The 27,075-nt window shown below is 40.5% G+C and overlaps 1 protein-coding gene across 2 annotated transcripts; it reads left to right on the forward strand.

Moving 5' to 3' along the window:
• Positions 1 to 27,075, forward strand: fam124a (family with sequence similarity 124 member A). 2 transcript variants are annotated; one of them, XM_028592234.1, is made up of 5 exons: positions 1 to 295; positions 1,091 to 1,125; positions 6,017 to 6,048; positions 19,313 to 20,070; positions 25,851 to 27,075. In XM_028592234.1, the coding sequence occupies exons 2-5, from the start codon at positions 1,121 to 1,123 to the stop codon at positions 26,652 to 26,654; spliced, it is 1,599 nt and encodes a 532-aa protein (XP_028448035.1). In that variant the 5' UTR covers positions 1 to 295; positions 1,091 to 1,120; the 3' UTR covers positions 26,655 to 27,075. The 2 variants fall into 2 exon arrangements, with proteins under 2 accessions (XP_028448035.1, XP_028448034.1); XM_028592233.1 differs by lacking the exon at positions 1,091 to 1,125.

Genomic DNA, 27,075 nt, shown 5'->3' on the forward strand with positions numbered 1-27,075 from the left:
AGCGCAGCTGACGCAGAGAACAGTGAGTCAGTCGCCTGTTGCTCCAACCTATGGCTCCAACTAGTTAACCAGACAGCTTATCGCATGTCAGGAGTTAGAAACCGGCTCATTCAGACTATCTGCTCGTTCATGTAACTGTCTTATCTAAACCGTACCGTGTTTTTAAATGCCCCTGTCTTATTCGTTACCTCGGGACTTTGAAACAATGCAGCTAACTGCTGTTCAGCCGAGCCTTTGAGATGGAGAAAACCTCAGCAGACGATGACTGCGTGGATTCAGGAGCCGAGACTGGAGGGTGAGTGAAGCAGAAATCATACTGAGATATGACATATCATATTCATAGCTTATAGATTTCTTTTTTAATGAGGGAGTAGGAGTAGATTCAATTTAAATAATTTAGCAATCATTTAAAATGTAATTTAATTTTTTTTTTGTGGAAAACCAGACACAAATCTTCATTCCACGCAGAGTATTTTTTTTTTTTACTAGTAACGTTATAGACTATTGAAACATGTCTTGAGCATATATTTATTAGAAAGGGTGTTAATGTAACGATATGCCGAATTAAAGCGAGTATATGTTAACGGTGAGAAAATATGTTACCAGAGCTATCTTATCATATATAAGCAAGACAACATTAAATCGACACAGTTTTAAATGGAGTTTGGCGTGTTACCAATCTCAGCAGCGAAACCGGGTATAATCGAACAAAACAGAAACAGAACGTAATGTAAATATATTTTAGGAAAAGTGACGGGTCGATTGTGCATTATCAATCTGATAAAGTGACAGTAGATATCTAGTGTTATTGATCAATCATTGCAGGTCCAAAATCTTGTTATCATGTGGCTATACTTATTATTTATTTATGCTGATATTCCTGGATTGCACCCATGTGCCAATACTTGATTAAACAACTGATGAGGGCATATGAAGGAGGTGTGATCATAATTCTTTAGTAGAAAGTTAAGTCTTAATCACCACCTTAGTTGTTAATGAGTAGGCTACAACCACATTATTGTTGAAGCTTAATTCAAGAATGTTTTGACAACGGAGAGTTAAATGAATGTTTTCTTCTCTCTGTTTTCAGCCATTAGACAAAGATGTGCTTCAGTTTCTCATGCGGTATGTCTGTCTACTGCTGGATGTGGTGTTGTTGTAGTGAAGGATCTGTGTTTGTGTGTGTGTTTTAGAGGCAGATCCTACATAACCCTTCGCCCCTTGAAGTCATCATCAAAAATCGGAATGACTCAGATCTGTTATATGCAATCTTAAATACATACACATACTTTATAACATAGTGTGTTTTGAAATGTATAGGATCTTATTTGAACCGTAAAATAAAAACATGTGATACGGTTATCTTTTTAACATGTTTTTTGAGTATTTAAGTAAATATAACATGAAGTCAGCTGTCAATATCAAGAAATGCTCCGATAATTCCTGTTGTCAATATCACCCAGCCTATTAGCTCTTCTCTAGTTATGAGATTTTTCAGTCTTAAAAATTGTAGCCTGTGCAGTCTTAGGGCCCCTATATCTCTGATACTAACTAAAATATAATTTATTTATCAAGAAAAAAACACATTTTTCCTCTGTTGTCCCTGGGCAAGGTTGATGTTAAAAGTAAAAAAAACAAACAAGAATACCTCTTTACTCTCATATTGAAAATAAGTAAGCTCGAAAAGTCATCTGACATCAGTAAATCCCGGAGTCACCTGCGTCCATGCTATTTTATTAGCTGAACTGGAACCTAACAACATAATGTGTGTGAGAGAGAACATGTTTCATGGGAAAACTTAGCAGTAGAGAGCTCTGTGTAAAGTGCTGATGTAAAAGGAAAATCACGGAGTGTCCAGCTGATAACCAGAGAGCCCCCACCTCTATCAGGTCACATCCTCCACCTCTCCTGCCTCTTTCCACTTCCTGTTCAGCTCCCACATCCACTGTTTTTAATCATTCTCTACACTTCAGACTGTCTCTGCATCTCTCCTTCTGTCCCAAGTCACAGACTTCATAAAGACCTTATTGTACTTTAGAAACATAAGTAAACAATTATACACTTCCTTATAATTAAAGTGTCAGTTGGCCTGCCCTAATACACATTTTTTAGTGTCTTTTAGCTCATTGTTTTGGTTTAACAGGACATTAAAGGTTTGGTTCAGTCTCATCAACCTCATTTCCAGCTATATCACAGCAGGCAGCTGTTTTAAGCAAACAATCTGTGCTAAACCCACTGTACGATCTGCCTAGCACCAAACAGCAGCCAGACAAAGTTGGAAACTGGCTGGTGAACATAGTACATAACAAACATATTTTTTTCTCAGGACATGGTAGAGACCAAACCAGAGTTGAAAGGAGAATGAAACATTCCGTTAATGTCCGCCAGATATGTAAATTGGCAACTGTACGCTAACATGTTCTTTGTAAAAACGTCATAATAATAATATAATAAAATGGCCTTCCTTGATGCAAAATCATCAATGATGTTATCGTATGAAATCTGCTCCCCTATTGAATGATTGATACTGATGGAAAGGCCAGTGAGTCGTTCCTGGGACATGGTTGACCTCAGCTATGACTTGATCAACTTTAAATTTGAAAAGCTCATCTCTGCTTGAGCCACGGTGACTGGCAGAGTAGCCTAAGTGCAATCCTGAGAGCAATCCTAAAGTTGGGTTAGATCTCCAATGGATCCTTATCATCCCCATTCCACCCCCCCTTGTCCGGACCGTTCCATTTGGGAGACCAAGCAACATAGGCGCCGAATTATGTTTTCCTCTGTGGGTGCTCACAGGTGCACGCCCTTTAAAAAAAAAAAGTAGTCAAAAAATGTTTGCATTTCAGACGGCCGACACGAACACACACGACTATCAACCAAGGAGGTAAGCCTCTCCCCAGAACGCATAGCTCCTATGGCGCCATTTTGATGCTACCAAGCCATCACCTCCCGTTAGCATTCCATTGACTTCCATTCATTTTGACGCCACTTTGACAGCGAATAACTTTACATCTGAAGCGTTTAAAGACTCTATCTGTCCATTGTTTATTTCTAAAGAAACACGACAATGTATAAAAGGCTCCATTACCTTGTATCTCACGTTATGGCTCCGTAGCAGACATAGCCACACAACTTACTGTCGCATAGTAGAGGAATTACCATACAGTACAGGAGAAGCTTGCAGGCAGTTTCGACTCACATTAGCTGTTTAAGTTTAATTACTAATGTTAACTAGCATTTTAGTTAGTAATAATTAGCCTGTGCCCATGTTATCTCCTTACATATACCTACGCTCTCCGTATCTGCAAGATTCGGAATGATTGAGATTTCTCTTGGCACAGCTACCAGAAGACTTACACCTTTCAGATGGGTTGCTCACGTCACATTTACGTTTTCAAGCTCAGTTGGAGGCTGCACAGTAACTCTCAGCCATCACCGGAAAAGTGCTTCTAATATCAACTCAACAATTTGCCAATTCCCCACACAGTGAAATGATAGATAATACAGTAAAAAAACGCTTTGAGGATTTTTTTTTTTAAAGTGCTCGTGCCGCCCCATGTGTGATGAAAAAATGCCGCCCCGGCGGCTGCCCGCTTCGCCCGTGCCAAAAACCGCTACTGCATATCCTACCATCAGTCAGCATTGGTTTCTTTAAACCATGACAAAAAAATCTTTCCCGAACATAACATAACCAGACCTTAACTATAGAGGTGGCAGGCCATAAAATGCTCACGTGATTCACGGTTTAGAGGAGGATTTATTGCTTTAATGTTCTGTGTCTTTCTATCTTTATCCATGCTCTTCATCTTCCTGTTTTCTTCTCTCTCCTTCCCTGAATCCCCACCCAAATCAAATAAGAGACAACTGAATCTGTTCAAACAAGCCCTTTAGACTTAAGACCCCATCAGGTCACTCTGCAGTCAAACCCATTGTGCATGACCGCACTGCTGCCTGTCTTCACTTCACTTTGAGTTTATTGTCTTTGGACGGAGATGAAGCAAGGCAGCGTGGCCAGACTGGGAACTCCAGCCGAGATGCTAACTGGGGGAGTCCTGCCAAATACACACACCCATGGGAGCCATCAAAACAGATCTGTAACTGCACACACTACTACATCCAACTCTACTCCAAAGAGTCATGAATTTAAAAAAAGTATTTTTTCCACATTGTCATTTTTTTCCGTGCACGCAGGGACACGTCTGTGAGTTTCACTCTGTGTCCTTTTTGGAGGAACCTTCTGGTCATTTATAATCTGCTCTGTATATTTGTCTTTTCTGTCGCTCCCTATGCCAACATTTTCCCCTCTGCAGTACCCCGTCATCTTTTCTTCTTACCTTTCTCTGCTCACCTCTTCTACTTCCCATCCATTACTTTCTCTACACCACTAATGCCCCTGTTAGTTAGATTGATAACCTCCTGCTGCAGGAAACAGTCATGTTCCTCTGCTTCCTGCTGTCCTGTAGCTCCAGAGGCTTTATTAGTTTAGAGATGGAGTCTGTGTGTGTGTGTGTGTGTGTGTGTGTGTGTGTGTGTGTGTGTGTGTGTGTGTGTGTGTGTGTGTGTGTGTGTGTGTGTGTGTGTGTGTGTGTGTGTGTGTGTGTGTGTGTGTGTGTGTGTGTGTGTGTGTGTGTGTGTGTGTGTGTGTGTGTGTGTGTGTGTGTGTGTGTGAGAGAGAGAGAACAGTTTTCACTGGTCGTCAGCTGACTCCCGTGGGACAATCTCAGGTTCTGTGGTGTACATGTGAGCTGAGATTTCACAGACAGCTAAGGGAATTATAACATGTGTGGGATGCAGGCTAGCTACTCAATCAGTCTTGTATGTGGGCATGTATGCTTCTTGTATGATTAAAATCACAGATATTTGTGTAATTACACAAAATGCCAGAATTTGTTCTCTAATCCTAGGAGATCAGATTAGCAGAAATCTAATTTTGCTTCCCTATACTGTTATCCCGAATTAGTTGACTTCACTAGAAATTTGCAGGGAAACCTGCTGCTGTAAACCATCTAAGTTTTTACACAAGGTGAAACTTAACAAGTCAAGTTGTATGAACACAGAGCTCTAAGTTGATGCAGTAGACAAATCAAGTTTACATTAGTAGTCATTACTAAAAATCATTAGTACATTTTTTTTTTTTTTTTTCTGGAATCATGTTGTCTAAAATAAGCATTTTAAGTTAAAGCTTTAGTGCGTAACTTTTTGATATCAATAAACGTCTGAACATTACATTCAAGCCATTGCCAAATGAGTTGATACAAAGCTAATGGTGGGGGTGGTGTGCGATCACAGAAGGCTTGTATCATGTGGATGAACTGACAGTTTCGTTACATTCGTTACAAGTGAATGTCCTGCATTCACCATTTTCTTATAACACCTAAGTACTTTGGCTCATGTTTCAAAAGAAAAGGTACTCATTATTGCATATCATATCATTATAAATATATTATATTGTTGGATTATTAATTGTAATGAAGGACTTATCAAGTCGTCATTACGTTAATATGCATGAATGTGTAAGCAGCATTATTGCTGGTTGGAATGGAGCTAATTCTAACTACTTTATACACTATTGGGCAGTTCATTCTTTAACGATGCGCAACAATCATATTTTAGAAGAAGTATGGAATCATGAATCTTAATCTGCAAATTAACTAGTAATTACGGCTGTCAAATAAATGTTAAAATGTAAAAACAACCAGATTTCCCTCTGGAAAATAGTGGAATGCAGTAAGTATAAAGGAGCATGACATAGAAATACTCGAAAACCACTATGAAATGTCTATGTGCATTTTGGTGACCTTTCCAGTTAGACCTCTCCTTCTGTTTAGCTAGCTGTCAGCACTTTATTTGAAATAGGAGTGTGTCATCCTGTAAATCATGTGGATTGTACTTCATACTGTAATATAAACTCCTGTCTCCTCTCTCTGTTTCATGTCCTCATTTTCTCTCTTGCTCCCTGTCCACATTGCCTCTCTCACACTTTATCCCCCCTTCTCTTTTCTGTCGTCCTCTGCAGGTCTGATTACAGTCCTTTGTCCTCAACCAGCAGTAAGTAAACTAATGGTGACATAAAGCATTGTTAGCAGTGACTCAAACACACACAGCTCAGTCCCAGGACTTTATCTCCCTAATACACACTGACAAATAAATCCACTCACGGGAGAGGATTGTGTTTGTGTGTGTGTAGTGGTCCGTATGGCCTACAGCACGTTTTAGGGAAGATTTGTTTGTATGGTAAGAACAAATTGCTCAAATGATTGCTGTTTTCTTCCTACTTCCACCTTAGCGTCCATATACTGTGATGGAACATGCTAGAGACATTTTTCACATTGGATATAGTGAATGGTTGGCAATCATGCAATCAATTAAATACACATTTGTCTTGATGGGGCAATTAAAAATAAATAAAAATAAAGCTTTGGGAAGCATGTTCATTTCACATGATTGGTACAAAAAAAAACTTCTTCTTAGTGTGCTGTTAAAAAGAAAAAAGAAAATAATATTTTCACCTTATTTACATTAGTTGAAGCTTTAGCGCGTAACTTTTTGATATTAATGAACATCCTTTACATTACACCTGATTTGGTGTGAACGAAGATTAAGCTTCATACATAGACTTGCTTGAGATACACAGTTCCCACAACCATTTCCCAGGGAAATATGATTAAAAGCACAAGCAAACACCCATAAAATCTGAATGCAGTCAGTGCAATATTTGGTGTACTAAGCATTTCTGTAGTGGAATTTTTAGATTAATGTGGGGCGCCACTCATAATCTATTTCAACAAATCATGAAATGTGTTACATGCTTAGGATAACTTTGATTTACTACAATTTGCAGCGACATCGCTAAAAAGATTGGGCAAGAAACACCAGCAGTCAGGCGGTCAGACAGGTTGCTAAACAAGGTTGGTCAAACTTATTTGGAAGAGAAAACCAAGGCGAACAGTGAAACTATTATCCATCACAGTTTACAGACCAACTTCTTACTTACTCTACTTACTCTATAGTTGTTTGCCCGATAATCTGGATTGTGATTTAGATAATCTGGATAAACTCTTGTTGTGTATACAATCCATCTGATCATCTGATACTCCATCTGACTTTTTAAAGATATTGCAGCATTTACAGATCTCAGAAATAACTTATATGATCATTCACATGATAAATGAATACAGTATTATCATATTGAGTGAATTGATCCAAGTGTGATATGTAATAAACTGGAGTTATACTTAAATAGACAAACATATCTGTGGTGGCTTTCATTTGATTTATTTTCATTTAAACTTTTGTGATAACTTCTGTGATGCTGATATTGATACCACAATATGATATTGATCACATATAGGGATACAATATGATATTGGATGTTGGACTTTCTTTATTATCGTTCAATTGTTTTAAAAGTTTCATTCAAATGGATGAAAGTGTGTGAAATTGTCTTCGTAAATACACATTGAGTTACAGATCAGCTACTTAATATTGTTTGTTGTTATAAGTGCCAACAGTGCTTGAACTACGAGGTCGCCTCTTGCTACTGAGTACTTTTGTACATACTGTGTGTGTGTGTGTGTGTGTGTGTGTGTGTGTGTAGTTTTGTGTGAATGTGTGTATGATTGTGAAGATCTGTGTTTGCAGAGGTCAGGACCTCTCCCCAGTCTGATTGCCAGGTCTCCGGGCCTTTCACAATGGGAGAATTATATCCAATATTAGGCCATTAATCTGGACTACAGGAAGCTGCGTTATCCCACCGGCACCACACCCGCACATCAGGAAGTAGAGGACCACCACACACACACACACACACACACACACACACACAGATTGATCCAGCAGTGTCTGGTTTGGTCTTTTCCCCTCATGTTTCCTTTGTCTTTACTGTATCAGATGATCTTCTGCCCACTATTGTCTCTGTCTCCACTGGAGGTCAGGATCGTAACAAAACGTGCATAGACACATTGTCAGAAAACACAAGAACTTTAAATACAGCATATGGAAAAGTTTGACCACAATTAGAAAGACACTACTGGACCAGAATTGCTGTTGTCTTTGTTTGCTTTAGGAACTCACCATGCTTGTGCACCACTCAGATGTATAGACTGAAAGTCATCCAAAGGATGATTGGAATAGAATATAGAAAATACTTACCAATTCCAATACATGGAAAATACTTCTGTCTGATCGGCTGACAGGTGTCCATTTACTTCATATAACAAGGCCCCTCAAATGTGTAAAGGGTATGGTATGTTGAACTGCTAGTAAGGGATTGTCTCAGGGTTGACAACAGTGATCTCTGAAATTATTGAAAATCACAGGAAGGTCTTTGTCCAATACTAGCTGTGAGACTGAGAAAATTAGTTTATGCAAACATGCACATCCTACATACAGATAGAAGTGAAAAAGCAGCGTCAGCTTATTCATCAAACTGATGCCCACACTAATGATGACAACAGAAAGGACGGGCTTGATGAATGATTTTCCAGAGATGTGAAAGGACGATGTAGAGAAGTCAACTGTCTCAACTCTGTTTGTGGCTGTCTCGTTTTTGTCCTTTGTGTGTGTATTCATGCATGTCCGTGTGCGGAGTTCATATGCAAACGTACATGCAGCATCAGTCTCCCTCGTCTGCTGCCTCCACATAAGTATATTTAGGTTCTGGTAGAGAGCGTATATACAGATGGTCTTAACCCCTGGCCTTTGACCTCAGCTTAGACCAGCCATAAGCCCCACTGTAGACAGACTGATATCATGTTAAACCACCAACATCAGTATGACTGAGGTTATACGCTACTTTAGGTCCTATGCAACAGACACTGGAGGAATTCAAATGGCTTGAAATTGAAACTATGTCAATATGTTGTCAGTTGTTTAGGACAGTGAGTCTATTACTGTAAACTGAGCAGCCCCACTGGTGCAGTCGAGGGTCAAGCATTTCACAGTTGCTCCTTAAAAACAACAGAGTTCATTGTTCATTTAAAGCTTTTGTTGGCCGAGCCATACTGCTAAAAACATTCTAAACATAAGCGTAACACAGCTAAAATAAATAAAAATAATTATCAAGACAAGTCTAGTCTAGTCTTTGTTTCATACACTGAACAAATCCAACTACATTAAAAATGTAGTTTAAGATTAAACATTATCTCACTTAACGGTGTAGTTTTTGCCGTGTTGAAGACTGAAGCCAATTCTGGAAAATGGAACAAATGACAAATGATATACAGTGTATATAACATACTGTACCACTGCCACCTCTGCATTAGAAATAAAAGTAGCTAAAACCTTGAATTTATATGTATTCTTTAAAACGTTTCATGAATGCAAAGGCTTTTGCAATATTTTGTATCACTCAGAGAGTGTTAAGAAGTGGAGATGGTGGTTGCAAAATTTCATGCAACAGCAAACAAAATGTGAAGTGTAATCTGTCTTTATGCTGTCAGCAGCTGGTGGGTGCAGCATCTTTTGATGGCTCAATAGAAGGTAAATAGGTTTTGATTCAAGAGGCTTCAACTGAGCCCCACCCCAAACACTTAATCACACAACATCACTTTCTATTGGTCACAGCAGATGAGTGTCCATTCATCGTGAGTGACCTGTGACCCTGCCCCCAATGGGTTTCTGCATGTGTGTGTGTGTGTGTGTGTGTGTGTGTGTGTGTGTGTGTGTGTGTGTGTGCGTGTGTGTGTACATGTATGTAAGCTGGAGGGAGCGGGCTGTCAGAGTAATGAATGTTTTTGGGCCAAAAGAAGGTTTTTAAACTATGTATAGGTCAGATTGTTACAACACAAAGACGCCAGGCAGAGACGCGAATACAAATATACTAACAGAGGATGCATGATTTGTCACACTTGAATATCTGAAAGAAATCTACTGTAGATGTATTTATTATGCACAGATGTAGACACATGGAAGAGAGAGAAAATAACCAGAGAGAGAAAAGAGAAAAACTTGGATGAAAGATGAAAAGAAAACATGAAAATTATTCAGGATTCATCTAACGTTTGCAGGTAATGGGAAGCAAAACAAAGACTGTGGAAATATATCTCTCTAAGAAAGAAATGAGGAATGAAAGGAAGATTTCAAAACGGTGAATAAAATAAATATGCATCAGCATATTGAGCAGTTCAGTGAGTCTTTTATACCACAGGGGTCTAGACAGGATTGATAGTAGTCTAACAAAAGCCTGGGAGTCACAAGTTGATGTCAGGGGTTTATATTTTCAGCCTGTCACCAGCAGATGTCTGCTCGCTGAGACAAACACACACACACACACACATATGCATATGTGCTTTACTTTATTCACGCTTGCAAAAACGAACAATTATCTGCTGACAAAATCTGCTGACGGGACAAATACACTTTATTTCCGATGGATGCTTCACATTAAAAGTCACCCTGTACATTCCCAGTTGAACACTCTTAAAGTGAACATGCAGCAGTAGGAATTGTTTCTGGTTTGCATTAGCAGGCATTTATACAGCTCTGATACATATATTGTGGGAGAGTGAACAGTAAACAGAGAGCCTGATATCAATTAGATCAAATTCCAAACAGTAAAATTGACTCTTTTGTGCTCTAGTAAGCAACTTGAGTCACACAAAAAAGGCGGACTCTGCCAATTGCAGTGAAAACCACTATACAGTATAAAGAAGTTTACAGAATGTAAATACATGTAATGGCTATTGCTGAAAAACTGCTGGTCATAATAGTATCACTAATGGGGTTAGTCCAGTCCTTAGTTCTCTGTGATGCTGTTGGTCAGTAGCAAACCATGACCTGCTACTGACCAACAGCATCAAAAAAGTTATTGTGTAAGTCGTCAGCAGTAAAATTATGAATCTTTACCACATAGTCAAACACTTTGCTCGTCCAGACTGCGTGTGCATCTAGTAATTCCCGTGGCCCTGCTCTTGTTATCTGGCTCAGACAGGCAGCAGATTAGCAGAACCAGGAACATATGTGTATGCAACTTAAAAAAAATATCCACTCTCCAACATTTGTACACGACCCACACTGTTGTATATCAGGCAGTGGATTACATACGTACTTGTGAAAGTGCAGGAGCCTGTCAAGTTTTACTTTCTTCCTTAAAATAATTCAAGCTCTGCTGTAGTTTTAAGTTGCACTTAGAACTGCTGAACATCATGCAGGCGTGTAAAACTTGTTCATCTGCAGGCAGACAGCTATATACATAGACACCGGAAGACAGAGAAGTGCTTTAGGTTGCATTTTTATATTTTGTTATGTTTTACTTTTGCTAATTTTAGTTTGACCCTGACCTGAAACATTTCTGCACATTACATTTTTTAAATTTAAGTTTAAAATATTTGGTTGTACTAGTACATGTCCTTTTGAAGCAAGTCAACTATAGCTACGTGCTTGTGTTTGGAAAGAAGAGCTACGCTATGATATGTATTTTATAATCTCAAATTTTAGTACAGTACAGCTTTAGTTCTGCCTCACACTTTATTTCTGTCTTTGTGTTTGGTGTTTAGTAAATTACACCCTTATTGGTTAAAGTGAGGTCTGAGCATTCGCTACCTCTTTTCCTTTCATCAGGACAGACTTTCATTCACACTCAGACACTGGGGAAGATGACGCACTGGTCTCAGTGCTGAGTATCTATTTACACGCCAAACCATTTGCAGTGATGTCAGCCAAGGCACTTTCAGCACAGTCAGTTTGTATAGCACCTGATGGATCAAGGACCACCCGTAACAACTCAACACACACACACACACACACACACACACACACACACACACACACACGCACGCACACACACACACTGCCATACGGCAGCCTGGATTAAGTGTTACCAAATGTGCGTACTCCAAAATGAGGTTTGGACTATGAGGCTGTGATCGCAGCTAAATACGCTTCAGTCAGCTGTTTGTTAATGGTCTAATTGAAGCAGTTTTGTCTGTCAGCCTTGTTGTGGGCCCTTCAATTTAATGAATTAGTGAGTGTGTGCTCACTGAGTGCACGTTCAGTGCAGTCTGTAATTAGTTGCACAGTGAAATATGTTTTGTTATTTTGGCTCTGCTCTCCTACCACATTTAAAGTGAAAACAATAAAACAACAGTGACTATGAGGTTGGAGATAGAGGTTTTCACTGCTTGGAACCGAACAGGACTACAGGACTGTAGTCCGATTAATTTCAATTTTCTTAGTTGGCACTGTTGTATTGCTGCTGATCTCAGGTCTGTGTGTCAATATGTTTAATACCCGGGGGCCTCCAATTGATCGTGCACCAAAAAAAACAAGATGTATTTAAATGCATGGCATGTTTGGGTACCTACTGATTAAAAATGGAGTTACAGTAAATAGTGTCACAGCATCAGCACCTCTTCAGCTATTTGTCCCTCTACTAAGCTAAGCTGCCTTCTCCCAGGTCTGTTGGGACAGTGACGGTCACATGGCATGCATGAATTTATGAACTTGGACTAGCCCTGTTGACTGGCTTTGGTCTCCTTACTAAGTCTCCCCTTCTAATCTTTAGACAGTCTGTCGTAACCTATCTAATCTAATTTGTAAATTTGAAACCAGCAGCAGTTTAAAGCCAGAAAACAGCGGCTCCACATTTTGATCTGATTGCTTTTATCCTCTGTGAAACTTGGTTGTCGTCGTTCTCACGTTAATGTCTGTCATTTGAGAACTGTGTTAAGGATAAGGCTGTGTTGTGATTTTGGTTTTTCCCAAGAAATCATGATATATAGCCTTTTTTGGCATAAATATCAGCCTTATTATAATACTATTAATAACAATTAGAAGTAAGGGTACTCATGTGGAGGAAAATCAGAATTGCCAGTACTCAGTACTGGTGAGTACTGGCCCATTTCAGGCACTGTTGCTTTGTGGTATTTCCAGCAGCAGAGCAGTGAATGTGGGATTGACTTAAAACAAGCTATGTTGTGTGTGTCCATGACAGTGACCAAAAAAGGTCATCCAGGGCAACGATGTGGCTAAATATAGTGTTTTTAACAGTTTTTAGACAACAATGGAGCTCTGTGGCATAGAGGAATAAGATATATTAGGCTTTGGATACACAGACAATACTTTTAAGTAGGAGGAGTTTGTTGTTGGTTTTGGTATTTTAATTGGATTTTTTATCAACAAGAAAATTATAGAATGTTGTGGACTTTCGATTCTTTTGAAATGGCGATAATCAATATTTTTTAAAACACCACACATGTATCAAATGAAAATGTGAAAACAATGTGACACTGTGGAAGGGGTTGCTCAATGAGCTTACAGAGAATTGTTACCTGAATGTGCAGCTTCACTCCCCACTACAGAGCATTATAGGGAGTTTCAGCTCACTGTTTAGCTTGCCAACATGTTTGCTATATCCACTTAAAGATGTTGATATGTCAGCGTTAGCAAAAGTAATGTGTATCTACAGACTGATCTCATGAAGTGGCGTATGTATGACACGCCAATTCGTATGCCATTATTGGCGTGTTCTCAAGACTCATAAATTTTTTTTTGCGTGTTTATCAAAGCTGTTTGGCTTGCATTAATTAATTTACATTACCTTGCGATTGCGTGTGAATTGACGCCGTAGTGAGTAGTATGAAAGGGCGAAAATCCGCATAGGGAGGTTGGTCAGGGTGGAGGATGGGTAACACACAGGACTTTCATACAGGAGAGCGGGGATTGCCTCCCGTGTGTGACTTTGTGTCCCGCGTGTGATGTTTCCTTTCCATGTTTGTTGTTTCCTAAACCCAAACCCGCGTGTGACGTTCCTAAACCCAACCGTAGCCTCGCGATAACACACGTCACAGTGTAAACATACACGCCACGTGGCACTTTCTAAAGCCACGTGGCGTGTATGTTTACACTGTGACGTTGCAGACTGCCGTCCGCTGTATAGAGCATAGACATACATGTGGATAGCTCAAAATGCATACAGATAACACGCCAGTTGGCTTTAGGAAAGTGGCGTGTATGTTTACGCGAATTCATGATATCACCTTTGTATCTAAATCAAAGGAAAACGTCTGTGTTTTACATTTTGAAATAATGAAAGGTTTTACTGAACTTGCAGAATAATATTAAATTCAAAACTTTACAAATTTTAATTTCGTTGGTACTTCTTTTTACCAGACGACAAAAAGGGGCTCCCATCTTGAATTTCCTCATTCAGTTGTTTTGACTTACACCGAGATCCAAGCTAGCTGAAGCTGCGAGTGCAGTACACACTCACACACACACACACACACACACACACACACACACACACACACACACACACACACACACACACACACACACACACACACACAGAGGCCTTAGTTGAGTTTTGCTGCTAATCACTCTCATATGTGCAGGGGCCACTAGAAGGCGTGTTGTTTTATCTCACGTCATCATCCGTGCGTATGGCTGCGAGCATGTGTTGCCAGTTAACACTAAAACACAGAGTGGAGGTAAAAGTCTGTGAGAATGAGGAAAGACACGCCTCTATAAATTTGCAAATTGATTTTGTGTGTGTTGAGGATGGTTGTGCACATGCTCATGTTTTAAGACTCGAGTGGATTAAGAGCTTAGAGACACACTCCTCCACAGCATTACACACAAACCCCCTTCATTCCCTTCACAGGATTGGGGTGACTTAATCTCTAATGTATTCTTCTCTGAGCCAGCTCCCCATTAAACCTTATTGCTAGAGGAAAGAATCAGCTTGAATGTACAATGTATTAAGTTGTATCTTTTATGTTAAGTGTACCATCAACTTGGAAAAGTTGATAGTACTAACGTTTCGGTCCCTCCTGACCGAAACATTGTTTTTTTGTAAATAAACGGTGAGTGAGAGCAGAGTGCGGGATTTGTTCCCTTTGTTTCCAAGTTGATGTTAACTTCCAACGCACCAGCACCGAAGAATTTTGGGATGTGCGAGTTGTTTCTTCAAAAAAGTTAAGTGTACCATAAAATACAACTCATCACCTGTAGGGTTGGGCATCGTTTAGATTTTAACAACTCTGATTCCAATTCCGATTCTTCCTTTCGATTCCGGTTCTTATCGATTCTGATTCTTTGAGTGGTGGAGTTGAAACGGGTCACATGCTCATTTCACAAATAAGAGGAAAGTTTTATTTTGATTCAAAGGTGGGTTGCAGTTTGACCTGGGTTTTTCAATGTAAAATAAAGCCACACTAGAGCACCGCTTACTGTGCTCCATGGCTGCAACACAACAAGCACCTGGCCACTACGGAAACCAAAACTTGCACATGTTAATTTTAGAACCCATGATCAGATTTGAAACCAAATCCTCCAAACGATTCCAAGTGATTCCAATAAAGAAACAATTCTGATGGAATCGTAATTTTTTAAACGATTCCAAGTAGGAATTGGTTCTCGATGCCCAACCCTAATCACCTGTGTTTATACCTGTTGTATTTGTGACAGATAGATCTGTGAATCTACTGAATTTAGATATTTAAACCAAACAGCAGATACGTTACAGTAAACTACACAGCTGTCTGTATGTCTGTCATTGATCAAAGCTGCATCACTTAAATCTGCCGATATGTTGATTTACTTTCCTTTTAAATGAATTATGTATGTATTTATTGGGTGGTTTATCCACTGAGATGGATCCACATAGAACCACAAACAGTCATCTTTGCAAAAGGTCTGGCAGAGTTCTAAAGGCCTCTGGACTGGAAAGGCTAAAATAACAGAAACACCACCTATGTAGGATTTATTGCAGGACTGTTTAGACTGCATTGGTGTACATTAGGACACTGTTATAAACTGAGTGTATATTAAAAACAAGGCTGTTATCTTACAGTTTACTCATACGCTTTATGTATGCATTTACTGTGATCTAATTAAATGACAAACACATTTTAAGTGGAGGCTGAAGGGACAAATGCATCTGTAAACTAAACTAAACTAAAGTGCTACTAAACAGTATCACGAACAACAAAGTTAGGGCTCAAACGCTTGGATATATACATATATACACTCATGTTAGACATTTTATTTCCTCTGCAGAAACTTTCAAGCAACATTAGTTTTTTAAGTTTCTAAGTGAGTGATGACGAACTGATGACCTCGCATATTGATTATCTTCTTAAGCTCAAAATAAGTATGTTGTTGTCCTAGTGACAGGGAGTGATGAGGAAAGATGCAGCACAGACACACCAGACAGTTCAAGATACAGTATCCTATCAAGTTATTATTCACACCTGTAATGTTTGGTGCTTAAAAATGTAACGTTTGTCAGCTAGTACTCAAAATGAATTGTTTAGTTGCATTTTTGTCTTTAAAGGTAGGCAATAGCACTCTTGAAGGCGAAGTTCAAGTGTCTGCCTAGGATTTTAAATATCCAGTTGGATACTAATCATCCACGTGCTTCAAACTGTTTGACAGTTTGATTCTAATGCGATCAGACAGAAATAAACGAGTGTGTGGCCTTCAGTGTGACTGTGGCCTCGATCCTCACCCAAACTTAGATTCTTCTTTAATCCCAGAGTCATTTTAGTTACAGTCTTCCAAGAACTTTGGATAGGTGAGTAGAAAGGCGGGGAAATAAAAGTGATACAGGTGAACATGTGTAAAAATAGACAAACGAGAAGGGGACTTTGGAGAGCACAGACCTCTGCCAAGGCCATGCCCTATCTCGGTCGGGAACTAATTTTTCCAATTATTCAGGTACCACATGAATGCAGCACAGATGCACCATATCCCTGTGATTTGGATCCGCTCCAAAATGTAAAGGGTTCTTCCTTGGCCAATGCTACACCCTTTAACCAAGTTTCATGAACATTAGGCAAGTAGTTGTTCTGTAATCCGGCTGACAAACAAACAGACAGACAAACAGATAATAAAAGATTTTAATAAAAGAGTGGAATGGAAATGAAAATGAAGAGCAAGAAACTAGGATGTTGGATGAAGAATTTTTTTCAACCAAAGCAAGAGTAATGTATTTGCTGCTCTGTTTGCTTTATTGTTTATTATCAGTTCTTGTTAGATTAGGCAGAAGTCGCACAGTTTGAACAAAAGTCTTTGTTCCTGTTGGGCTCACTTCATGTTCTGACTCCTGAAAAAGGACACTGAGAACTGTGTGTAATAGGAGTTACTGTAGAGAAATCAAGCGGTCTGTGTGACAGAGCAATGTGCTGTACAGTAAATACCTTTTAAAGATCCATATCATCCCTGTGTTTGGTGTCTTCATGGCAGCTACATGTCAGGGAGACAGATTCTAATGGGATCAATCAGGCAGTCATTAATGAGCGTGGCACCCTGTGTGTGTGTGTGTGTGTGTGTGTGTGTGTGTGTGTGTGTGTGTGTGTGTGTGTGTGTGTGTGTGTGTGTGTGTGTGTGTGTGTGTGTGTGTGTGTGTGTCTCAGGACGTCTGTGCCCTGGCATCCAGCTTAAACCTACAGTGGATCTTTCTTGATCCTGCTGTATTTATCTCTTCAGCCACAAGGACACTTATGTTGGGGTTGGGGTTTGATGGTATTTTTTACGAATGTAAATCCAATATTAAATCCGCTTATTGAATCTGAGTCCTTTCAAATCACCTTATTAAATCTATTCAGGTTTAGTTTGTTACAATTTTAAGTAACAGAAATTGTAAATGAAGTCAATGATTGGCATCCAAGACTTGTAACTTATTGTCCATCAGCAGTAAGGATTCACAAGTACAGTAAGTCATGAACACCGCCAGTGGAAATAATTATAATTTCCAATTTGAAGTTGTAGTCCTTATCCAAACCAAAGGGTTTATTTATTATGTTTTTATTTACATACATTGAAAAACCAGAGGAGACAGATACATTACATAAAAACTGTAGTGTACACTCTCAATGGTCTCAACCTGAAAATGTTGACATAATTTAATTTAATCGGGGTCTTTTGAAGACGAAATTTCTTTTGTTGTCATCAGTCCAACCTGTTCAAAGACATTATCTAAGCATGTTTTCATTTGTCGACCTAGTTTAAGTTGAAGAAGTAAACTTAATGCAGAAGCAAGAAAAAGAAATTTCAATTAAAGTTATTTTTTTAAAACATTGTTTTTGCACATCCAACTTTGTTAAAAATAATGCAGCCATGTATGAAAACATGAACCCCATCTTGTTTATGATTCTGGACCCTGAGCTGACTGTCGTTACAGCTCTAATGGCCACCTTTTGAACAATGTTTCCTCGAAACCTGATCTTAACATTTAGAAAATGTCACCTCTGTGGTCAGCTGTCCTTTTGCAAAGGCCAACGGGACTCATGAGACTGAACTTGCCCCTGTTTGGCCTCTGTTTCATGGAGGGATTCTGGCAACAGCCAAACAGTCGGCTGTGCCAGGGACAAGAAGACTCTGTCCTTTCCCAAACTGCCTCAAAGCACAGACGAAATGGGACAAGTCCCCTGAGATGTCAGATAAAGACCGTAGCAAAATGAGAGAACATGGAGATGAGGAGATATGCCTGTGAATGTGTGCATGTAACATGCAAGAATGAAAACACTGGCTAAATACTGTATGACTATAGTTTGGGAATATTTTAGTATTAGTGTTGCCGTACCTGTGCCAGGGTGCAAAGCTTTTCCAGGTCAGAGGATCATGGGGAGGCTACACCTGAATGCATCGCTCCTGCTGTGGTCTGAAACATTCCTCCGGGCTTCAGCAATGACCTCCTAATGGCACTAATGAGCCTCCATGCAGGAGCCCTGCTCCGCATGGGTCTGGTGGAAAGGAGAGAGGAGGGAGGGTGAGAGGGGAGGGAGAAAGGTAAACATAGAAATTGGGAGAAAGATTGAGTTAGATATGGATGAGTGAAATGGAGAAGGTTGGGAGTGAGAGACCTGTGGGAAGGAGGGAGGGAAAGGATGGGGAAACTTGGAACAAAGAGGTGAACAAAGAAGAAGAAAGAGAAAATGTTGGGAGTAAAAAACAGCCCCCAGTATGGCTAAGAATTATATTGATTTTGGATGAGTCTGTGATTAACATCTAGTGTCGACTTTCAGTGTCAATGCAGAAAAAGTAGTGTGCCCTTTATGTAGAAACCTTTCTATGAGGAATGCAAGGGGTCGCAATCTTACCCTGACTTTCATCGTTTTCGTTGCCTAAACTCAACCATAACTTAGTTTTTTTTTGCCATAACCAGGATCTTTTCCCAACCTTAACCATTCTTGTTTACATGTGACAGTTTCATTGTAATCCTGTAACAATGTCTAGTTTTGTTTTCTCAAAGTCAGCAAGCTGATTATAATATTATTTCATCTTCCCCCGTGTCTCTCTCATCCCATTTCTCTTCACGCCCTTTCCACCCTCTCTCATATCTCTTGTCTTGATGCTGTTGTATGTGGAGGTGAGTTATCCATGGGCGAGCTCCAGGATCCCTTCCTCGTCAGCGTCCACCTCATCGCCGACCCCGGCCAGGGCAAGTTCCTGCAGCGTGCTGCTGATGCAGTCCTGGCGTGGGTCCACCCTGAGCTGCAGCTCTTCCGAGTCTCAGAGCGGGCCTCCGTCTCCCGGCCCAAGCACCATCAAAACGGCAGCCCGGTTGCAGCTTGCCAGCCAGCCCTGGCGGTTATCGTCTTCCTCCAGGAGGCGTACGGTGGCGAGGAGCAGATACTGATGCTGCACCGCGCTCTGCAGAGGCCACCTTGGCGCTACCACCACACTGAAAAAGTCAGCAATGGCCGCCGGATGTTACCGCTGACACCTTGCAGTCAGGACTTTTTCACTCTGTCCGCTGGCACGCCGCTCTGGGCTGTGCGGCAGGTCCATTACGGGAAAGAAATTGTGCGATTCACTGTTTATTGCCGACATGAAAATTATATCGACATGGTGCGGCTTTACAAGCTGCTGCTTCAGCGCAGGGTAGCGCAGAAGAAGGAGGACTTTTGCTTCTTTGTGGTGTACTCCAACCCGGATATGGAGATCCAGTTGTCATTTAAGAGGCTCCCGCGAGGTCAGAGTCCGGCGGTGCTGGAGTCAGCGGTGATGGAAATGAGGGTACGAGATGTCGGGATGCTGGTGCCCCTGCTGCCCCACCCTTGCAGCCCAATCAGTGATGTCCGCTGGCAGACAGAGGACTACGATGGAAATAAGATCCTGCTGCAGGTAAGGGTGATTTCTGTTGGTGTCAGTGTTTTGTTTTTAGGTGTCCATGTCAACTATTTCTGCTTTTCAAGGGACACTCAAGTAAAATGGTGGATAGTATATAGAGTGCACTATAAATAGCATAGAGAGTGATTTTGGACACATGCATGGTGTTTTTTAATGAGTAAGATAAAAAAAAAAGATGTAAAATACCAACATTGTACGCTTATAATACCCAGGTTACACTATTGACCAGCACCAATGAAGTCATGTCTTCAATACCTGCTGTTAACAGAATATCCCCAAAACTACTTAACTCCTTTTAATTCAATTAGATGAGTTAGCCCTTGGGCCAAGAAAATAGTGATCAATTTTTGGTACCATGTGGCCTTTTATAAACCACTTTAACCACATAAACCATATAAACCACATAACTTCCCAGTTTCCTTGGATCAGGACAAATCTGTCGGTATCTTATCTTCAGTTCTATCTATGCAACTCTATTCTCACTCAGAGCACATACTGTAGCCGCCAAGTTGCAATGACAAAATAAGAGAAGAAGGAAGGAAGAAAGCTGACTCGCACCGTCTACAATTTGTATTTCTAATTGCATACAAGAATACAGAGAAAGTCAGTGTCTTGGGTGAAAGAACAATCGAAGCAGAGAGAGAGGAAGAAAGACGAGAGGGATGTCAAACAGATTCTGCAGCCAAAAATAACAAACTCATACAGTAGACAAAGCAGCTTTGAGTCTCCTCAATTTGTAGGCCCATTTAATCTATCCAGCCATACATGTATCCATCATCTATCCAGACTGTAAAATGTTTTCACGTACACATCTGTTTTAGAATAATCACACAAAGATGTATGCTGTTAGAACACACACACACACACACACACACACACACACACACACACACCCACACACACACACACACACACACACACTTGTTTGGAGGGTCTCAATTTCAGAGGGGATATGTGTCCAGGCGGCCAGATAAGTAGTTTTGAAAGTTCAAGCCGATTAAGCAGCAGTCCATTACTGGGATTGGACCAGCACTGATAGAAACAATAAGCTAATCTGTCATGACAATGGACCATATGCATGATGCTTAACTGCCACCTGGCCTGAAGTCATGTCCTCTGCACTGTAACACACTGCATTATTACACTGTGTCATGATACGAACTGCTGTTGTTAAGCAACAATGACATCAAACAGAGCCATAATATCATTCAGTTCAACATACATTAAAGAAATCAATACTTGACCAATACAAAAAAGAATAGACCGAAACATAGGAATGGAATTGTAAGGTAAAAGTTTTGTTGTATATTGTTGTACTGTTGTAAGTTATTGTAAGACCTGAAAGATTGTATGCTGTATTTGCATATCTATTTGTTTTGTAATAATATGATATTGTGAAGTAGGGGCAGGACCTAATAAGCTACTTGCTTCTGCCTGCTCCTTCTCGAACTAATCCTTTTTTATTATTATTTCTTTTTCGGTTTTTGGTAAATTGTGATTGTTGGTTTTATTGTTGTAGTTTTACATTTTTTGTTTTCTTTTGCAACATTGTTGATCGTTCGAGATGAATAATAAAATGAAATAAAAAATAGTGGTTAGCGTAGCTTAGCACAAAGACAGAAGAAAACTCTCACAATGTCAAAAATAATCCTTTGAAAATATTATGTGAGGGAGCCCAGATAGCTCAGTTGGTAGAGTGGGTGCCCATATTTAAAGGTTTACTCCTCGACGCAGCGGCCCGGGTTCGACTCCGACCTGCGGCCCTTTGCTGCATGTCATTCCCCCCTCTCATGTCTTTAGCTGTCCTGTCAAAATAAAGGCCGAAAATGCCCCCAAAAATAGTCTTTACAAAAAGAAAAAGGAAAATATGTGTACTGAGTAGTCAGAGTATTCCGTTCTATAGTAGTTCTATAAGTATTTCCCCCATTGTAAATTCAAAGCATTGTTGTTATGGTATCCTCAATGTTTATTAACACAGAAACACAACATGGCAATCCGTTTTAATAATTTTAGCTTCTCTCATGAGAAACCACGGAAATGAAAAGCTTGTTTCATTGTCACTATTAGAAACTAAACTCTGCAGTTTCCAAATTCATCCAAAAGAGACCCAGAATCTGAAAGCCAACTAATTTTTTTTTAACAATGTTTAATTAAGTTTTCATTGCAATTAATGGAGTCAATTTTTGGAAAACCACAGCCAAAGAGCCACAATCAAACCTGTTTTATTAACTTAAATCCTAAATGTTCTTGCTTCTGTAGTATTGTGCAGTTGAGGATTACTGTTCATTGGTGTTGTTTTGTTCTCGCTGAGGTCAACTCTCTGGCTGACCTGGCTCATCCCAACATTACTGAAGTTTACAAGAGTAAAGTGTCTGATTATCGCCATATCAGCATCCTCATTACCCAGCACCCCCTGCTGTGGCTCCTCACCAGCATTGTAGCATGTTGTCCTCACGGAAAACTGGACAGATCCTGTCATGTCCTATTAGCAGACGGAGGCACAGGCACTTTCACCCAAACATGCACAGAAATAGCTTTAGTAAATGCATGTAGTTCGACCTGCAGCATCTTTAGGATAACACACACAAACTGGTTTTGCTTTGGCCTCCCTAAAGTGTCATTAAGTTTGAAATCACAGCCTCAACAGTAGACAACTACACTCACTGCCTCTTTCTTTCCTGTGTGGGAGGGATAAGTATGCAGCCGTACAACCGCTTCATGGCTCAGAGTGAAGGAAAGAAGAAGACAGACAAAGTGCAGAAGAGAGAAGGATAAACAGGCAGTGAACTGCAGAGGAGACAGAAGAACAAAACCAGAGGGTGGTTAGAGAGAGGAAAACATTGGGGCTTTGTTACACTTTCACTTTCTTCTCCACACACTGACACATTTGTACTTTTATCCTTGTGAGGACCCTCATTGATATAATACATTCCCAAGCCCCTAACTCTAACTTTAAACCTTCATCGACGGATTTCTTTTTGTCCACTTGAGGGCAGTGAAAACAAATTGTGAAGACAACATTGACATTGCATCAACTTGTAAGTTGAAGAGTGCAATGGCCATTCAAAATGTGCAAACGGGCCTATTGCTGCGCCTGTGGTAATGTGGCTTGAAGCTTTCTCGAGAACCGCTCATCCCCCCCCCACTGCGCATCCTTGGGCCCTGAGCAGTGCAAATGTTTTAGAGTGCTACAATTTAACATCTCTGGTCTCTTTCTTCATTTGTTGTTGTGCTGTAGCAAGAGCGAGCTGTACCCAGCATGCCGTTATAAAAAGAAATACTGTAAGCTCTGGTTTGATTGTTATCCACTCAATCAGCGATAAAGCACTCAACGAGACACTCGCATCAACAGGTGTCCCCTTAACAAGCTGTTACTTGTTACTATACTGCTGTTACTATACTTTTTTTTGCCATTTTCTTGGCGTAACCTTTCACTTTTATCCAAAATAGTAGATCGTTCTTTTGTATACATTCATTCTTAAATAATGAATTTAGGATAATACATCTGAAGTTAAAGTTATATGTACTGTATACATATTTTGAATGAGCCAATCATGATCAGCAAGGATATTGTTCAATGTTAGGAATACATTGCCTGTTTCGTGCACTGACTTAGGTCTGTCACGAGGACGTGGTAAATCACAGTTCAGCTCTTGTTCTCCGGGAACTCTAAGGTTTGCTTCCATGATATTTTTTTGAACCTGAACATATGGAAATCTGCAAACTCTCCTACATCCCCCCGCTCTCGGAAATAATTGCCTTGAGGCTGCTGTGTGGAAAGTTATTGCTTCTGCTTGCATTGTTTGGTTGGAAAGCCGGATGACGGAGCAGACATGAGAACAGAAACATGGTGAAACTATCAGCATAGAGAGGAGGAAAACCGTTGCATTTCAATACTTTGAAGGAAAACATAGAGGAGAAACTGAACTGACAGAACAATGAAATTAATACTGCTGCAGCTGCCTTACATGTTAAAAGAAAAGAACATTTCCATATTAGTGTAAGAACAGTGGAATCTACCATATTGCTTCTTACTTTTCCAGACTTGTTGCTTTGTGGATGATAATCTGTAGATTTGTGGTGAAGCAGGTTTTCTAAACAGCAATCTCTGTGTTTTGTGATACTTTGGTCCATAAATAGAGGTGTAATACACATGGGGCTGCTAAGACGCTGATGAATTCTCCAGCTGCTGGTGTGATTCATAAAGTGGCAGGGATGAGAACAGGAGGCCTGTTGGGGGCTTTTTGTAAACACCATGGTTCCCTTGTAGTGCATTCTCCTTTACTTTGCTGCCTTTACATTGCGTGAGGAGCGCTTGGTTGCATGAGAGCCCTACAGGGAGAAGTTAAAAGTCTTGAATATGTAACCCCTGTGACCTAATATTTAACGACCTCTTTAGGACATACATCAAGATGGGAGAGTGGCCTTGCTCTCTTACACTGCAACAGTGCTCTACAAAGCAAATTATTTGACAAAAACATTGTAATCAAACTGCGATTTCAAAGGTTTAGAATGAACCTTCAAGCTCAGGTTAAATATTATGTAATCTTAACACATTTGCTAGTATTAACCAACAAAATCTGCCAGCATGGTAATCAGAAATCTGGCCAATACATAACACTGACTGAACGCAACTTCAAACCAGGCAAACCTGTGGGAAATTGGGGACATGGAATCCAAATGGGCCATGTCCACTCTCCACTGTAGAGGCAACGACCCAAAAAACATGCATGCAGCGTTTCCCACATCTAAACTTGTATTTATTAAAGAATAATGTGTGCATACTTCTATTCAGCACACCACACACAGTCTTCTTGAGCCAAGTGTGTGTGATATGATAATTAGATTAGATATAAGGCAAGAGACCTAATCTTAAAAGTAAAATATTGCGTTATTATTTATGCAATCTTCAGTACATTTTCAACCAAAGGCACATTTTAAACTTAGTTATTAAATTATAATGTTTTTATTTACATGACTTTTACGCATCTGCCTCAGCAGTGAAGGAGGCAGTCAGGCCATAAGATAAGATCTTCGGACTCCAGAAGCAGCAGACAAGTATGAGAAGCCAGAAGGACTGCACCCTCTGTGGTCGTGGAAGCAAAAAGAGACGTAGGAAGAAGTTTGAGAAGGCCATGGAGAAGGACAGTTTGCCTCAAAGAAGTTCTGGCAAATTGTCAGATGAGTCAGGAGGGGAAGACGAGGTATAAGCCAGGGATATCATCAGACAGGGGAAGGAACACTTTCAAGGTACTCCTGAACCCGTCCCCATTGAATGAAGGCACGGAGGAAACCCTGTACATCTCTCTGCCAGAGGTGACTGGGTAAAAAACGAAACTCAGCAGAAGCAAGGTGCGAGATGCTTAAGGCTCTTGTTATTTTTGGACTGTCTTGGTAGATGATAAGATTATTATACACCTGAAGGTTTTAATACATACAGAGGTTCACAAAATGCCCTGCCTCATCACACACTCCTTTGTGCAAGTAGGAGTCACCAGTGCAGCAACTACAACAATTAAAATGGAAATTCAGTCTGATTATCAGGCTAAAACATATCTTCCCTAAAATCTATCAAGATGCGTTACCTTGAAAATGGTGCTTTGCACAACCTCTTTCATTAGAACCGTTTTTAATCACCCTACAATAAGATATTCTGACTTTCTTAAATTGTCTTTTTTGCAACTTAATTCTGGTCAAACTTCTCTTTAGAAGTATAAAGAATAAAGTTTGTTAAAGTAAACATTCTCATTGGTTTTCTTTCCCTTCCTGCTCAGGTCCAAGGTGCACACTTCAAACACCAACAAGATCCCTGCTACATATCATCGTCTGTCACAGAGTCAGCCTCAGCTCCATCCACCTTCACCCGTAGCGCCGCCTCCTACAGGAACCGTCGGCACCACCATCGGTCAACATCCACCAGAGTCCAGCAGACCTCCCACAGCTCCCACCCTCTGGCCTGTGACGAGCAGGACCAGTGGGTTGACCAGCACCATCCGGACACCTGGAGGACCCAGTGGAGCGGCCACCGGTCCAGCTCCCTCTTCTCTCTACCCAACCTGGGCTCAGCCAGCTCCCACTCCACCTGCTCCTCGCCCGGACCTCCTCCCAGCTCCCATCACAGGAGCCACTCCCTCAACCGGAGCTCCTCCCTCATCCCGCCCTTCCGGCTCAACTTGGACGCTCTGCTTGGGGCCGAGGAGACGGATGTGGACACAGGGAACAAAGTGAATCCAGGCAGTAACGTGGACCTCACAGTGGTGTCTGCGTACGTCAAATCCAGCCTGCCACAGACTTCTCGGCCGCTATCGGCGCCACCAGAAGACATCGGTCCATCCCTCTCTCCTGGCCTCCCAGAGAACGCCTACAGGGCAGCCACACTGGGACGGATTCCAAACAGCTTCACCGCCAACAGCACTCCCTCCACCTTGTTTGGGTCAAGTATCCTCAGCAGCAGCATGAACACTACGTCCCTGAGTGATGTTTCCATAAACCAGTCTGACAGTTGCAGCATTATTAGTGCACCAGTTGAAGAGGCGGACAAGATAGAAGAAGAAGAAGACCAAGAATTCTACATTTGATGTATTATTGTTTAAGCTGAGAGGATTCACTCAGGCCAGTAAAGACCATCTACAGCTCTACTCTGCCCCCTGGTGTTTGATAGTAAAACTACAATTACAGCGACAATATAAACTGGAGCACAGCACAAACTGTATTTGATGCTCTCATGTTATTTGTAAATGTTGCTTTTGTTGCTTGTAGTTTTAAGTTTCGTGTAAATGTCAGGTTATATGATGCACATTTAAAGGACCAATAACATCACTGTGTACAGATACACTATTCAATAAATGTTTTTCTCCATTATGTGTGCTACACACTTTGAGGTACCTTTCCAGCCTTGATTCTCTATTTTACTTATGTTAAAGTGTTAATTTAAAAACGCTAATGTGGTTTGAGCATTAATATGAGAATATAATAAACTTTATTTATACATAGCACATA

Source organism: Perca flavescens, chromosome 11 (assembly GCF_004354835.1).
Source record: "Perca flavescens isolate YP-PL-M2 chromosome 11, PFLA_1.0, whole genome shotgun sequence".
Lineage (NCBI taxonomy): Eukaryota > Metazoa > Chordata > Actinopteri > Perciformes > Percidae > Perca > Perca flavescens.